The sequence below is a fragment of the Chroicocephalus ridibundus genome, chromosome 1 (assembly GCF_963924245.1).
Source record: "Chroicocephalus ridibundus chromosome 1, bChrRid1.1, whole genome shotgun sequence".
Classification (NCBI taxonomy): Eukaryota; Metazoa; Chordata; class Aves; order Charadriiformes; family Laridae; genus Chroicocephalus; species Chroicocephalus ridibundus.
In genome coordinates, this window is record NC_086284.1 from 37,090,023 (window position 1) to 37,107,078 (window position 17,056).

The 17,056-nt window shown below is 41.2% G+C and overlaps 1 protein-coding gene across 4 annotated transcripts in view; it reads left to right on the top strand.

The window, feature by feature from the left end:
• ELF1 (E74 like ETS transcription factor 1) overlaps nt 1–17,056 on the top strand; it is a 95,040-nt gene that overhangs the window by 71,841 nt on the left and 6,143 nt on the right. For all 4 annotated transcript variants that reach the window (XM_063335071.1, XM_063335078.1, XM_063335097.1 and 1 more), the window contains exons 6-8: nt 4,078–4,161; nt 7,236–7,428; nt 8,535–9,002. In XM_063335071.1, coding sequence (XP_063191141.1) covers nt 4,078–4,161; nt 7,236–7,428; nt 8,535–9,002 — 745 coding nt within the window. The remainder of the gene's footprint in view (nt 1–4,077; nt 4,162–7,235; nt 7,429–8,534; nt 9,003–17,056) is intronic.

Below are 17,056 nucleotides of genomic sequence, written 5' to 3' on the forward strand. Positions count from 1 at the left end.
GAACTAATCATAGGGCTGAGTCAGAGCACTATGACTTTGACAGGTTCCCCTGTGAAATAGAAGCCTTGCAGAACAGGTCTCCTGCTACCCTGCCATGCTCCTGCTGAATGAGAGAGTGCATTTTTACTGCTACTTTTGCTGCTGCTTCCAAATGTTGGGACTTGTTATCTGTCAGAGCATATCAGCCTGTGGAGGTCTTGGGGAAGCCTCCTGAGCCCCGTGTGTGTCACAAGGTCTGGTAGGGACGGGTGTGGGTCAGGAAGTCTCCGATTCCCCTAAGAAAGCTGAACTGAAACCGCTGTGGAGGAGAGCTTTACCAGCAGCTGCCCCGAGAGTGCTGCTGGGGAAACTACCGTGCGATCTGCACTACTGTAAGATAACCAACCGTAAGAGGATTTTAAACTGTTTTTTTGGTTTTGTTCTTTTCTTTTCTTCTTCTTTTTAATGTTGGCTGCTATCTGGGTCAAAACAAGGAGCCGCTGTCTGGCAGACATTTAACCTCTTTGGCTTGATGCTTTCATACCTTCTTCAGTGTTGTGTTTCTGCTTACTCCCACTCCTTCCTCCTCCCTAGACGTAGGTTAGAAAACCAGTTGTTTCACAGCAAATGCGTGTGCTTGTTTTTGACAGTTACATCAGATAGAAAAAATACGAGAAAAGATGCATCAGCTTAGTGTTTCATTAACTACTCACTTTCAATGAATTTGAGACTTCATGAGGTAGATGGTATGGTCTGAGTGCTGTTGAAGTGTTACTTCAAAATCTCCAGGGATTTGCAAGGCATTGGTGTACAACAGTTGCTGCAAAATGTTATTAATTTGTAGTGCACTTTAGGATGATGTGCAGTGTGTGGGTGGGGTTCTTTTGGGTTTGGTTTTTTTTGTTGTTTTTTTTTTTTTTTTTAAGTGCGATCTGTTTCCCTTCCTTTGGTCAGTTTTATGGCACAGCAAAGGACCATTTTGCCCTATCCATACCACTTACGATTTTAGAGGCTTCTAGCATATATAACCCATCAGCTACACTTACAGGGTTGCATTGTGCAGAGCTTTGGCAGCTAACTGAGCCAGAATGGCACTGCCATGTAGAGCTCCTCCAAGAAAATGTTCTCCAGAAGTGATGGAGTGATTTCACTTCCTTTCCTTGTGGGCCTTATTGCTGCAGCAGGAGAGCTGCATCCACCCATCTGCTCAACTCCAAACCTATGTTCAGCGTGATGTTTGTACTTATGAATGTCTGAGCACTGAGCTGCCAAACTACAGATCAGAAAGACAGGAAAAACAAAGGGATGTCAGAGAAAGAAACTTGGAAATTTCCTATGCTAATACCTTCAGCCCTGTTTTTGCTATGGGAGGTGTGTGGCAGTAGGTGGTCACATAAGTTATACACACATTATTTTAAATAAAAACTACTGAAAACAGTGCAAGAAAATGTATTGAACTCTTTCTGGTGTGGTATAAATTTTTTAATCAGGATGAGCATCTCACTGTCTAAATATCACGTTAATTTGTAGCATGAATTTCTAACCTTAAGTGTTTTTGCAACCATGGAAATAGGAAAGTGGAAATACCAATTATAAATTTGGTTAGCTATACAAAATTATGGTAGCCCCACATAAGGCCTAGCTCTGGCACATACTTCATCCTTCCTCTTTGTAAAATTCTCTCCTAAAAAGGAGTTTAGTGGTGCACTCTGAAAGGTAACAAATTCATGCTCTATTGAACCAACGGAGGAAGCGTGCTAATGCTTAATGTGCTTTCAGAAAATACCTTCTTTTAAACAAAGGAAACGTATCTTGTGTGTCTCTGATAACTGTGCTTTTGATGGTATCAGTGAGCGCCTGGAGATTATAGCTCACAGTGTAGTCTGAAACCATCATCTTAAGTATCTCTAGCACAGATATAGAGCAGTAACATCAATACCTTTCCGTAAATGAGTTTCACATTCTTCACTGATTTCTAATTTTGGACGGATTTCAGGTAGAGACTTGTTCGAATAGGATGTCCTGAAGTAGTCTAGGATAAAGTAAGAGAGCCTCGAGTTGCTGTAGCAGTAGTATTCATATTTAGTAGTCTAGGCTATCCCTACTCAGAAATGCACAAATTATATGTGATTGGTACTCACGTTTCTTGAAGTTGACCAGCAGAAGTTCAGTCATGACCTACTTGAACCCTTATCCACTTCACTTTATTTTAAGGCTTGATCTCATTTGGACACAAGGTAATTAATGACATCAAAATAACACTCCCTGCTCCTTATTGGTATACATTCACGTTTCTACAAGAGGGGGTGAGCACCCAACAGAGTCTTGCCATGGCAAAACTCTAAGGGGAGCAAAGCACTTATCAAAATTACCCTGAGGGATGACTTGTGCAGTAGAAACTCACCTATGACTGACTTCATTGAGACATTTTAGGGAAAACAGACATTTCTGCAACCAATAATGGTGAGTGGAACAAAGCTGCTAAAAATATACTCCAGTAGTTCTTTATCTTTTTGTATGATGATACATGAAAAAGACAATATTGTAGGATTTCCTCCCTCCCATCTTCTTTCAAATCAAGGAAGATGTTACTGGCCAAGACGATGGCTGAACTTTGTGTCCCATCCTCAGTCATGAATCCTGTCTGAATGGAAGCAAGAAAATTACTAGAGTTTCCTCACTGTAGCTCTCTCAACTAGCTATCCCTCCTCCCCCATGCCCTGACAAAAAAAGAAAGAGAAAGAAAAAGGTCCAAAGGTGGGCTTAGCAAGACTGCTCATATCAAAAGGTGAGTGCTCAAGCCAGTGTTTCTTATGACTTCTTTATAGATACCTGGAAGTCTAGAATAAAGCAGACAGCGCTGGCTGGCACAGAGCATTTTTTTTCAGAGCTAGTGAAAAAACCCTCACTTTTACTCTGCAGCAGAGCCATTTCCTTTCTAAAACAACCCCTAAAAACAAAACCAAAAGTGGAACATCATAGTGTATGGGATTGCACAGGTCTATTGGTCTTGCCTCCTTAGGACATAAACTCTTTGGAAATGCAATAAATAGAGAAAAAGAAAAATATTTTTCTTTAGATCTTTAATTATGACAATATGCTACTTGGACTAGAAATATGTTTCTCTGAGTCCTGTGTCTGCGTGGTCTGTTCTGCCTCACAAAAGAGCAAAGGCAGTATGTGAATAATTTAGGTATTGTCAATGTACTAAGGGGTCACTGCAAAACCTGATAAGAGAAATGTTTAAGTTCTGAGGGTTTCTGATTAATTACATTACCTGTAAAAGCTGCTATTGCAGGGAATGAGAACTAGTAACGGAATAGTTTCAAGGTTTTATGTTGAAAAATACTTTAGCACGACTTATATTTTTTACTCCGCTTACGTTTAGGTAGTTGATTTCTCAACATTTTCAAATGAATGCTCTTCATTCTTGTCATCGGTTGTAACTAACTTCTTCCTTTCAGTCTTCCTCACCAGATAGAGCCACCATGCTTATGACTAAAAACTGGTGGTTTTTCGGAGCCCATTACTGGTTCTGCTGGTCTTAACAAACAAACAAGTGACTCTCCTTTACCTGTAGCCACTGTTGAGAAAGGTGTAGAAGACAGTAGGATTGAAAAATGTTTTCTTCGCATGGCAGCGTAGTTTGCTGCTGTCAGTGAAGACTTCCAGTCTATTAAACAAGCGGACAATATTGTTTTATCCCCAAATTCCATTTTGGTGGTGAGTGAACAAGATAGTGCTCTGTATTTTATCTGGCTTTTCCTGTTTAAACTCGTGCCCACAGTTAATAGCTTATTCTTCTCATCTCGTATGTTTTAAGTGCTCTTAAGAGTACCTAAAAAGACATAGAAATTTCCAAGGTACATGGACTTCAGAAAAGTGAGCATAATCCTTACTGGAAGTACACTAAGAGCATGGGGGGTCTAATCCTGCTGTAGAAATTGAAAAAGTTCAGCATAGAACTGATCTCCTAACTTAGCAGAAATTGAATCCTCTCTGAATTGGGAAACAAATCTCTTCCCTTTTTAGGTCTTTGCTCTTTTTTATTTCCTTTTTTTTTTAAGCTGCAGTTGACTTACTGGTGGTTTATTTCAGGGAAGAAGCCGAAACCATCTCGTCCTGAGTCCCCTACTACAACTCCAAACATATCTGTGAAAAAGAAAAACAAAGATGGAAAGGGTAAGTCAAAGAGTTGTCACTAAAATTTTTAAAAGGACGTTGTTTCTGAGTGACCTGTAAAAAGAAAAGCTTCACTGGTTCTCATGCGATGTAAAACTAGGTCTTATTGCTCAGGGGTGGTTAACATCTCATCTTAAGGCAAGGAAAAAAATAGCGCATGAGATTTCTTGGTAAAATACCCGGTTCCTAGGGAGAATAACGTATTTTTCACTTTAGTTGCAAGGGTTCTTGGAAACTTTTCAACCCCCTGCAGAAGCTGCTGCGTTTTGAGTGAAGTCTTGGGGAGTGCTTTGCATTGTATTAGTGTTTCTTGGGCTGTGGTTATTTTGACAGATGATCTTTGAAAACTTTTTCCATCTGTGTGTGTCTAATTCTGCATGAGGGGCTAATCAAGGCTGCCAGTTGGCAGCAGGAAGTACCAAGCCGTGAATTTTGAGGAAAGTTATAACACAGCTTGAAGACTTGGGCAGAAAACTTGCATTTTCGATACTTCTTTCATTCCTCCTGTGATGAAAAGGAAGAAAGAAAATAAATACCACATAACTGATACAATAAATCATTTCCTCCAGACTGAACTGTTTAGTAGTGCTTGTCGGTTTTGTCAACAACTGGGTTGCTTTGCTGCTGGGTCCGGTGCCCACACCAGTGCTCGGGCTGGTGTTTGGATGGCAGCCTGATGCCCCAGCCCTCACTGGGTTCTGCTGGGCTGGGTGGGAGCTGGAAATGAGCCCCCCCGGTGTCATCACGAGCGCCTGCACACATGCCTAGGGACTGATGTGCTTGCCTGCGTGGAGTCCTTGCCACAACAGAAGTCCAGCCAAACCTGGAAGGTGGTGGCATAAGAATGTCAGGCTTTCTTGAAATCAGAAAAATCACTACACTGTCAAATGAGGATGTTATGTTTTGGTTTTTTTTCTTCTGAAGAGGGATTTTCTGCAATAACAGAGGAAAAAAAACCAAACTGTTGGCAAACAATAAATATTTAACAGGTTAATACCAGCAATTTTGAGTATGCGTTGTTGCCTCTTTTTTAAAAATTAAAACATGATTTTTAAGTAAAAATTAAAGAAAAGTATTAGAGGAACCTACAGGTAGTGCTCAAAGGAAATAACAAAAAATACTAAAGCAGCTAGCCACAGAATTGAAGGGTGGAAGAGTTTCCTTCTGATAGCAAGGATACGCTGTGTTTCACATTTGTCCATTGTTACAAAATTGCTAATTCAGAAGGAATTAAAAAGGAACTTGTTGCCCGAAGCTGCTGCCTGTTATGAAAAAAGCTACAACAGAAGCACATGTTTTGCATTTTGAGGAACATAGAATTGAAGTAAAAGGGATATTAATATAACTGGCCATGGCAGGGAAGCAGCTAGAAAATCATGAGAGTTGCCTGTCTCTCAGTATCCACAGTGTTCCCCTAAGGGGAACATGTATGCTAAAATAGCAAGCCCTCCATATAATTATTTGATGTGATGCATGGAGAAAACTCAGTTTTCTACATATTTCTTCTTATGCTGTGACTCGGAGGAGGTTAAAAATTCTGCCTGTGAGTAAAGCAGACATGGTTTTCGCAGACAGTCCTCTTCGCAGTGATTTTCAGTAGCTAAGCAGTGACAAATTTTCAGACTGCCTGGATGCAGCTGAGCATTTTTAGTCTAGACTACGACAAAAGCACCCGGGATTAGATGTTAAGTGGCTGGGAATGCTCTTACTCCTGGCTGACATGGTGTCTTGCCTAAGCAGTCTTAACCTTTGCCTTCGGGGTATCTGAAGGTGAACAGGCTGGCCGTTTTTAAATAAGTTGGGAGACCTGTTGCAAAGGCAGTGTTTTTTCTCTAGGGATGCTCCCTTTTCAAGTTTCCACCTGCTGAAGGAACTGCTAACGTTTTGTACTGCCAGAGCTAGTGACTTTGCTGAATATTTGCAGAATGTAGATTGTAATGCAGTTGTACGGGAGTTTTAGTTTGTAAGTCACCTCCTCTTGTCGAAAAAAGTTCAGACTGGTGGTTATTAAAGTTGAAAAAAACCTCCGGGTTAAACTGAAACTAACAAAAGAGATCCTGTTGCCTTCTGATGCACTGGGCATCATTTTTTGTGAAACTTAAGAAATCTGCACACGCTGTCCTTGCTGTGTTTTTGCAGGGCTGTTTGTGGGAGGTGATACTTTCGTACAAAAAGTTTTTTCTTCCTTTCTCAGACTAACAACGTATCACTAAGAAGCTTACGTGCAGCTTCAAGTGTCCAAAAGAACATCAGGCACCAAAAAAAACCTTATAAAAAGCAGGAAAAAGGGTTTAATTAGTGCTTTTTGAAAAAAGAATATGCAAATTTTGGAGCAGTTATAAGTATTCACAATCTATGATTTTAGTACTGTTTCTTTATATGTGGTAAACACCAAGCAGGTGTGATGGATTTCCGTATACAAGTGTTTGTAAATTGCTTGTATGTAAGTTTTTTGTTTGTAAAATTAAATTTGAATGTTGTTTACCAGCAAGTGCAAGCGCTCACTGGATTTAAAAAAAAATATCTTTTTCTGAATTTTACTCTTGAAGGTTTGCCTACCTCAGCATATGCCACTGATTGCCCCATATAAATCTAATTGTTAAAAGGATTTTGTTTAGCCTTTTAGGATTATAACACTCATCTCAGTTCAGCAAAGTGTTTAAGCAAGGGCTTTATTTCCGGCATTTTCAGAGAACGGACCTGAACATGTTCCTATTCGAGGCAAAGCAATAGTGACGGCTTCTGTAACTGGATTAGGCTGGAGGGAAGCGTCCCATAGGTGACTAACGCTGTCTGACGTTTGTGGTTGGATCGGGGTGACCGTAGGTTGACTGGTACCTGATTCCGTGGGTTACAGACAGTGGCAAGGGTGTTTGGGCACCCAGATTATACTAACTAAGAGTCCCTTCCCGTGCCCTTCCATCACTATTTCCTAGTCTTGATGATCTATTACAGTGTATTTGTAACAAAACCAGCTTCTTAATTTTTAGATTATTTACATCGTTAATAAAATGTGGTCAACTAATGTTTGTTTTTTTTTTCTTTTTCTGTGTCCTGAAATACTTTTATTTTAGGAAATACAATTTATCTCTGGGAGTTCTTACTAGCACTGCTCCAGGACAAAGCTACGTGTCCTAAATATATCAAATGGACTCAAAGAGAGAAGGGCATTTTCAAACTGGTAGATTCCAAGGCTGTGTCCAGGTTATGGGGAAAACACAAAAACAAACCTGACATGAATTACGAAACAATGGGTAGAGCTCTCAGGTATGTGCATTTTTAATAATAGACTGGTATTGTTGCCTTAGTGTTTGCATGCATTAACTGCCTCATCTAATTCGTGTGACAACAGAAAAGAGTTAATACTCTATCCATTCGGGAAATTAAGTTATTTCAGCAAAATAAATTAGCTAAGTAAGAGAAACCCTTACTAACCTCAACCCCAAATCAGTCACCTTCAGTCTCAGCTCAGACATTTTCAGTACTGCTGCAAAAACTGCATCTTCACAGTCAGCCAGATGATGTAAGAGACTGAAGATTCCAAGTGGGGCAAGCCTTTTACATAAAATTTGAATCTCTTTTCTCCAAAAAAATGCTAAATTCAGGGGTATTAATGAAATCATTTCTACTTGTTGCAAATGATCCCATTTCCAGTGAAAAATATAGTTTTAGAATTAAGGTCTGGTGGCTCTTCTCTGAACTTGCGTGTACAGACATTTTTAAAGCATCTTATCACGTGCCTCTGCCTACCAGGCTGGGATTTTTCTCATACATAAAAGACTACATAATAAGCAGACATCCACAACGTTTCGGTCTTACCTGCTGATTGATAATTGTCCAACTGAGCAGCTGTGCATTTCTTTTTATTTCCCTTCACCTCTCACTTCAGTGCGTGTCATTTCAAAGTGCCATATAATTCGTAAATGTAGCAGTAGTAGCGCTCTCCTGTCCTATTCCCTTTGCTTTGTTGTAGCTAAAATGTCTGCCTTTGCTTACTCGTTACCATAAATTCAGGTAACTGAAAGAACTGTATGAGTCAAGAGGAGGATTACAAGTTTCATGCAACTTTTAAAGAGTATGAGTTGATAGCAGAGCTGCCAAGTCACGGAGTTCTTCTCTTCTCCTCAGAGTTATCTGAAGTTGAAATTAAAAGGTGACAAGAAATACCAGTAAAAGAAAGTTGTTTGTGATAAAAATACGCTACTAAACTGGCTGCTCCTTTATAATGAAGAACCTAGGCACTTAAAATGTCGTTTACTTGTTACTGCTGGTCTTATTTTCTGGGGGGTTTGGTGCCTTTTTTGTGTTTGTTTTTGTTTGGTTTTTTTGGTCAAAAAACACTTTGTAACTTGATGTGTGTACACTTTAAACAGATACTATTACCAAAGAGGAATACTGGCTAAAGTAGAAGGTCAGCGCCTAGTATATCAATTTAAAGAAATGCCAAAAGATCTCGTCTACATAGATGATGAAGATGCGAGCCCTAGCACTGAACCCTCAGATTCAACTCTGCTCTCAACTCCTGTGGCCAATAGAAACCAGTCAAGCAGATCTAGAGCGTCTGCAAACGCGGGAACAAAGGGAGGATCGACCACAGTGCTAAAAACAGGAAACTCAAAGCCTGCTAAGCTGAAGGAGCACGTAGAGGTTGTACAGCAGCAGACACCTGGCTTGACTTCAGAAGTTTTGAGGACAATGCAATCTCCGCAGCCAGTACATCCCACTCAGCTTTTTCGGACAGTTCACGTAATGCAGCCATTGCAGTCCCTCACAGAAGGACATGCTGCTGTAGCCAGTAATGTTTCGGATGAAACGTTAAATCCCTCAGTTCAGAATATAAGGTAAGAAAATGTACGGAAAATAAACGTGTGAATAATAATAAATGCCCTGGATGATGGCCAGATAGACTAGATTCTTTGTTGTGCTTCCAAAAAACGCTCGTCTCCCAGCTTGGTTGAAGCGAAACGTTGTCTTTGTGCCTGATCCTAGGAATTGGGAGGTACTACAGCATACTGCGACGTGTACGCTCATAAATGCTCTGCCTTTGGTGGAGGGAAGCGCATTTTTCCTCTGGTATTAGGCCTGATGCAAGTCCTTTAGAGAGGAAAAATACCTAACTTCCATTTCAAATTGGTATCGTCAGTTCTGAACCACAGCAGAGGCAGTAATTTCATGGCTCTGCTTTTTCACTGACTGTTTGGTGTCTTCACTTTTGAATTATACATGGTGTGTCTGTATGACCCCTTCAAAAAGATTTTTCCTTCTTGCTTCTTAATTTTTCTTCCTAAGAATTTTTTGTCATCTCTTTCATCTTTTGTATTGTCCCCAGTTACAACAAGGGAAAGCTCGGTGTTATGCTAGCATTTTGCTGCAGTTACAAGAGCATGTTCTTTTGATTTCAGAAAACAATTAACAGAATAATCTCGTGGGAGCTGGGTATCTGCAGACTATTTTGGGAGATTGTCATGCTTCCATGCTTAATTTGTCAGTCAACTGGCTAATGCTACACAGGGTTTAAGCATCATGACTCTTTTGCACTTACTCGTTAGCAGCAGCACCCTAATTGAAGAAGCTTTAAAAACAATTATTTAAGCCTGGTTTTACCGTAGCCTGAGGGCGTCCCCTGATGGAGCTTGTTCATCTCCACAGACTACAAAAGACCAAAACCAAATTTACGTTCTTGTAATCTAGGTTCCTCACAGGAACGTCAGAGTTGTATATTGTGATTCAGGACCTTAAAGCTATTTCAGGATATAATTCAGAAGCTGCACATTCTTAATGAATTATGAGCATCGCATTTTTTTGAGATTTGTTCTGTTAACATCACCATTATAATGGGTATAGCTTTGTGCTGCAAAATGGCAATAATGTTATTTCCTACTCCCTCCTTCTATTCTTTCCTTTGAAAATTACATCCAGAGCCACCAATAGATTTGGAATGGTGCTGACTATCTGGGGTTGACCACACAATTTTGTCAGAAAGTAATGAGACCAAATAATTTCTTTGTTTCCAAAGAATAAGTTTTGCCCTCTCATCTCTGCTACGAGGGGGATGCTGTAAAAGCTAGTTGGTTATTAAAACTCCACTTACATAAAAGGAAAGTCCAGAACAGCAGTAAGAGATTTTTCAGAAGAACTGAAAGAACGACTGAAACTGTTTAGATCAGCCTCTGGTGACTGATACAATAGAATCAATAAGAAACGCTTTAGGAGATAACTGAGTAGTTGAGGAAGCTGAAGATTTATATACAGGAAATGACAAACCCAGAATGCAGCTTCAATCAAGAAAAAAAGTTATATTATCTTTTCTTTACTTGGGGTACAAAACCCCCGAACTTTAAAATTATCCCTAGTCTTCCTAGTTTGAATCCTGCTTTTTTTAAAGTTTCCCTTAAAGATTATGAAATGTTTTCATTCACACTGCAACATGAAAAATTCACACGGAAAAGAGAAATTCATTGGTTAGTAAAGGCTGCAAGGGAATAAATACATGGGACCATGAAAGCAAAAATATTTTTCATAGTTACTGGTAGGCACTGTAAAATAAAATGGAAAGAGTTACCATTTTTAAGTAGACAATATCTGTTTTCATTTGTCTTTTAATTTTGAAATGCATTATTTGAAATGCAGTTGAGCTTTGTTTATTGTTCTAACCAACTAGAATTAGTTCAAGATGCAGATAGGGGAGGGAAGGATTATATTTGATCGGAAGTTTACTGAAAGATAATTATGAAGAATTTGACACCCCCCACCCCCCCGAGGAAAAGAACTGGTTTTGGAATGAATTTAGAAAATTAATAGGAGTCTGCATCAAGGTGATGTCTTGTCAGTTTTTAAAGCTTAGGCATGAAGCTACTCTGTACAGTGCAATGCTATGATTTCAGAGTTGATGAAGGATTTAATTACGTGTAGAAATTGACTGGGGCAATATAGTGAAAGGAAACAAGTACAGACATAATTGGAGCTATACAGTATCATTTAACTCAGTAGAATAATGCTATTAAACATTAATAGGGGGAAAGATCTGCAATTTGCAGAGTTAAATAGCTCTAGTCTTAGACCTACACTAGATTATATATCAAAACCAATAACTATAGTATAGATGGTATAAAAAATGGTAATAAACAGAAGTATCTGTAAGACCTAATAAGGCAGGCAGGCAAGAAGTCCAGGCGAACATTTGGGAAGTTTCTCAGTGACATTATGACATCCAATTATTGCATTATGGCATTTCACAATCAGACTTTGGGCAATAAGCTAAGGGGAAAAAAGTAGTAGAGATGATAGATGTGTAAGTTCCAAGGAAGTAAAAGCCTTAAAGCCATAGAGTTCTGTATTGCATCGGTTCTAATCCCGTGTTTGGAACTTAAAACATTATTACACGAAGTCTTCAATTGCACTTCTCTTAGCCAGGATGACAAAGTGTCTCAGATGAAGTGGGGGGGGGGGGGGAAAGACCCATCGGATCTTTTCAGTATAGTATGTAATTACTGAATGGTATAGAGGCACTGCTAATTAAGAAAGAATGTACTGAGGTGTCTGAGCAGTTAGAGTGAAAATAAAAAACACAACCCAGATTTTATGTGCCAGTCTGCAGACCAAGGTGGTGATGAGTCCTGTGCAGTATGGAACGGGCAGTGACTCTCAAAATACAGTTTATGACAGATACTTTTCGGCTCAGTTTCAAAATGCAGACTTAAAATAGTTCTGTGAGGTAGAAGGACACATGGAATATTTTTTTGAGCATATGTTTTAGGTCTTGTTTTATAATAAGGCTAAAACAAAGGAACTGGATTTTGGGTTTGCTTGTTCAAGCAGCCATAAATCTGTAGCAGCTGAACGTGTTTGTGTACACAGTCTGAATTGCTGCAGTGGGGTTTCCATAAGGGATGAAATAAGTGGTCTACATGATTTGAAAACGTACAGCACGTACAATTGCCATTATAGAGTAAGAGCTGACAAACCTTCTGATGTATGCACACTCTCTGCGGGATTGTGGCTGGAGTCACTTTATAGCCGTTTTACAAGGAAGCATGAGGACAAATAGCAACATTGCTTGCCAGTTTGTCTTCAGAGGTTGGAGCATGTAGATAGTCAAAGTCATTTTGGAGTCAGGGCAACCAGGGTTTGGGAATGATCCTCAGAAGTTTTTCTGATGCATATTGGTTAGTGGTTGGGCTCTGCCTTTAAGCATGAACATCTTGGACCCATCTAATTTATCTTGACGCAATGTAGCTTCTAAAGTTTCGTTAATATAAATGTTCTCCCGTCTTCTTCACGGAAATAAGTGTTCTTCTCTCTGCAGCGATTTGCTTCTGTTGTGTTGTGAGAAGAAAAAAAATTATGTGATTAACCACATGCTATAGAGAAAACATTGAGGATTTTTGAGGTCAAAACAACTGCCTTCTTGACACTTAACCATATCCTTCATAGCAGAAGTCTGAACATGCATCTTCTCTGCTAAGAAATTTGGAAAAGAATCATATTTCAGTGGTGCCCAGTGACAGGACAAGAGGTAATGGGCACAAACTTGAACCTAGGAAGTTCCACCTAAACATGAGGAGGAACTTCTTTACCCTGAGGGTGGCAGAGCACTGGAACAGGCTGCCCAAAGAGGTGGTGGAGTCTCCGCCTCTGGAGACATTCAAAACCCACCTGGACGCGTTCCTGTGCAACCTGCTGTAGGTGACCCTGCTCTGGCAGGGGGGTTGGACTGGATGATCTCCAGAGGTCCCTTCCAACCCTACCATTCTGTGATTCTGTGTAATGTGATGAAGGGCTCGTGTCACCATCCTCCCCTGCGCTAGGTGGCATTGCCTGGTAAAGCCTACTCCTAGAGCATTGCTGGGAGTGTGTGCGGCAGCCATTCCACAAGGCCTTTTTGTGTTTCTCAAAGAAAGGGACAGTGAAAATCAGGGGTTGGCTCTTTGCAGGAGACAGGCAGTGGCTTCATTTATAGCTGCACAAAGCTCTTGTAGAGTTTTTGTGCACTTTTGAGGGGAGGGTAGTGTCGTACTCCAAAGTGGAAAGGTCTTGTCTTTCTGGATGGCTTCTAAGGGGCTTTTTATACAAGTTCTGGTGCTGCTGTATGCAGGAGACAAGAAGTGGTCAGGGGAATATGGCTCTTCTTCGTCGCTAGTGGTTAAACGAAAAGGCGGTGATGTGGTGCTAACCCAAGCTGGGAAACGGGGCAGGAGTGGGGTCAGGTCACGTAAACTGGGTTTGGTGGACCAGGGAAGACATCTAGTATCACCAGTGGGAATATTTGGAATTGCAAACTCACTGCTGTTCTGCAGATCTAATCACTCTGGCTCGGTGGATGCAAGGACAGTGACTGCAGTCTCCAGTCGTGTAACTGGGAGCTGAATTTGGCACCACGTGTTTCCAGTGATAGGACAAAAATAAAAATGCCTCTCTGGATGAGATGATTTATTTCTCACTTTTTCCGACGAGCCAGCTTTTTTAAGGAAGAAAAAAAAAAATAAGTGTTTGATTTTAGTGCTTGTAAAATTGTTCTGTTTAAACTAGAATAACTGATACAGGTTAACCAGAATACCTGGTTTATTGGAGTAATTGTGTTTTAGCTTGGAATTCAGAGGCACTGAAGGAGGCCTTGGATTCAGCTCCATGCTCCTCGAGTCATTCTGAGCATAAAGGGCATCCCTTCTGTTGCTCTAGAAAGTGTACATTTCATGTAAGGTTAGGGACTTACCTTGTTGTGGAGAATCTAGGACATCATACAGGGCTCTAAGGTGCCTGCATTGGGGCAATTAAATTGCTCCCTTAAATGATTAGGGCTGCAGGTAGAGACATGCCTTTTCATTTACCTTTAATCTAGAGTAGTAGTGATTCAAGGTGGAGTGTCTTCTGGATGGAGTCAAAAGAGGTTCTCATGTTACTAATGGTTCAGAGAAGACCATATTGTGAGTAATTTAAAATTTCATGTCTCTGTTTCTTCTTGACTGTACGGGACATAGCCGAGTCTTCTAGCTGGCAGCTCTGTATACCAAGAAACTTGCAATTAGCTGACTACTGACAGATCCTGTGTAATGCTTTAGTGGACTTAAGGTTTCAAACACGATATTTCTATCAAAATTCAGTTTATTTTTACTTTTCTGTATTTTCAAGTTGTTGTTTTTATAGCATGGACAGAGAATGTTAGAAGACCAGTATCGTGACTCTGTTCTGTAGCTGGGGTCCACAGGGGACCAGTGGGATATGCTCTGCGTGTTCCCTTCTGAACCAGAGAACTGCTACATGATGAATCAGCCACAGCTTTCAGCTTGACCTTTTTGCAGCTTTTGGGGTAGAAAATGTTGCAATAATGCATCCTGAAGGTGACACAAGCGTGGACCACAGTGGCAAGATCCTTGTTGAAGAGGAGAAGGAAGTAGCTGAAAGTGAATCATGTTTTTTCTGGGCATGAGCATTCTGTGTGAGAACAATGATAAAGCCAACAATATGCTAACACAAGGGATTGTCCCAATAAGCAGAGGGAATTACCTTTGAAAGTCATGTCTACCCCAAGCAAACATATACACTTTCTGCTATTGTTCCATAATCTGTTTCGGTGTCCAGGCTGTGACCAGGCTGTGATGTATTGGTGGTCTGACTGCAGCTACGCTGATGCTGAAAAACAGACAGATTTGGCTAGCCTGAGTTTATCAACTCTGAAAATGTGATTACAGCTGCTATTTCAAATGAAGTGTCTTCATCTTGTGCCATGTATAGACGTTAGCTTGTGTAAGTTATGCAGTGAATGTCGCTGTTATGTTCTGTAATCATACTTTTACACCCTCTCTATATTGGTTTTACTCAAGCTTGCATAACCACAGAGACACAGGGAGGCAGTCTGGGACCGTCCTACTGAGATTTTGCATTGACCATCTGCTTTCAGTCTTTTTTCCCTGAGTAAGAATGAGTGTCAGATCTGCATGATATCAACTAATGTTGTGGCCCATCACTCCTCTGCCATTGCTATAGGTATCACAGAATCTTCAGAGTTGGAAGGGACCTCTAGAGATCACCTAGTCCAGCTCCCCTGCTAAAGCAAGACTGCCTAGAGCACATCCCTCAGGGCTGCATCCAGGCGGGTCTTGACAGTCTCCAGAGAAGGGGACTCCACAACCTCCCTGGGCAGCCTGTTCCAGCGCTCTGTCACCCTCACCGTAAAGAAGTTTTTTCTCATATTTGATCAGAACTTCCTATGTTCCAGCTTGTGCCCGTTACCCCTCATCCTGTCACTGGGAACCACTGAAAAGAGTCTGGCTCCATCTTCCTTAAACCCACCCTTTAGATACTTGTGTGCCATAATAAGGTCTCCCCTCAGCCTCCTCTTCTCCAGGCTAAAGAGTCCCAGCTCTCTCAGCCTTTCCTCATAAGGGAGATGCTCCAGTCCCTCAGTCATCTTTGTTGCCTTACACTGGACTCTCTCCAGTAGTTCCCTGTCCCTCTTGAACTGGGGAGCCCAGAACTGGACACAGTATTCCAGTTGTGGCCTCACCAGTGCAGAGTAGAGGGGGAGAATGACCTCCCTTGACCTTCTGGCCACACTCTTCCCTGTGCAGCCCAGAATTCTGTTGGCCTTCTTGGCGACAAGGGCACATTGTTAGCTCATGGATAATTTACTGTCTACCAAGACCCCCAGATCCTTTTCTTCAGATCTGCTTTCCAGCAGGTCCCCCCCTAACCTATATTGGTGCCTGACATTCTTCCTCCCCAGGTGCAGGACCCTACACTTGTCCTTGTTGAACCTCATTTGGTTCTTCTCTGCCCAGCTCTCCAGCCTGTCCAGGTCACACTGGATGGCAGTGTGGCCCTCTGGGGTGTCAGCCACCCCACCCAGTTTGGTATTATCAGTGAATTTGCTGAGGATACACTCTGTCCCCTCGTCCAGGTCATTGATGAATACATTAAACAATACTGGCCCAGGTATTGACCCCTGGGGGACACCACTGGTTACAGGCCTCCAACTTGACCCTGCTCCATTATGGTATGCTGAATAAAAACAGTCATAGGTGTAAGTCCCAGTAAAGAGCTCACGAGGGCTCCCTGGGACTTGATGGGGAACATGAGCAAAGGAATACGATGCCAGCTGAAGATTTCTAGATAATCGGAAACAACTCCTGGCTAATGTTTGGAAGGCCTTACTTTCATCAGCCAGCATCAGTGCACATGCTTTGATCTCTGTCATCTCTCAAGTGAAGGCGTGACTGCATCTGAGGTATGAGGACAGTGAGGAAAATGCCCTTCCTGAGGGAGGTGTTGGTCAGAAATAGGCTGATGTGGTCTCAGTGGGCTTCTACAAGAAGCTCTCATTTAGCTTACAGCAGGGTGTGTTTGTCTGAACACATTTACAATAGGGACAACTTCTATCAGAGCGAAGACTTTGGTTGTAACCAGATGTTTTGATTGGATTTTCCTGCAGCTGAGAAGACCTTTTCTTCAGCCTATTTCTGATTTAATTTCTGTGGTAGGTAGGAAGAAGGTTGCTTACGGCAGAAGGGACTTCAGAGTCTTCTAGAAATGTCAGTTTTGTTTCTGCGCAATGACAAACTATCCACAGGAGTTCTCTTTACGTGTCTTTGCCACTGTTGAAAGAGGTGGGCTTTCTGCATGTCTCTGTTAGTAGCAAAGTTTCTGATTTTTAATTCAGGCGAGTGTGCAGTTTTGAAAAATTCTGGAAAGAAGACTGTAAGACTGTGTTGGGTCAGTAAAAAGGACAGTAGACTTGAGAGTTAAGTCCTCTGTCTCTTTCCTTTAGAGATTATCTTAACCTCTGTAAGAGATTATCTTGTCTAGGCAAAGAGCTAGACAAGAACAGGCAAGTTCTGCCTTACCTTTGGAGGAGACGGTGTTCAGACTGGGCATGAAGGCATCAAGTGCATTTCTACCT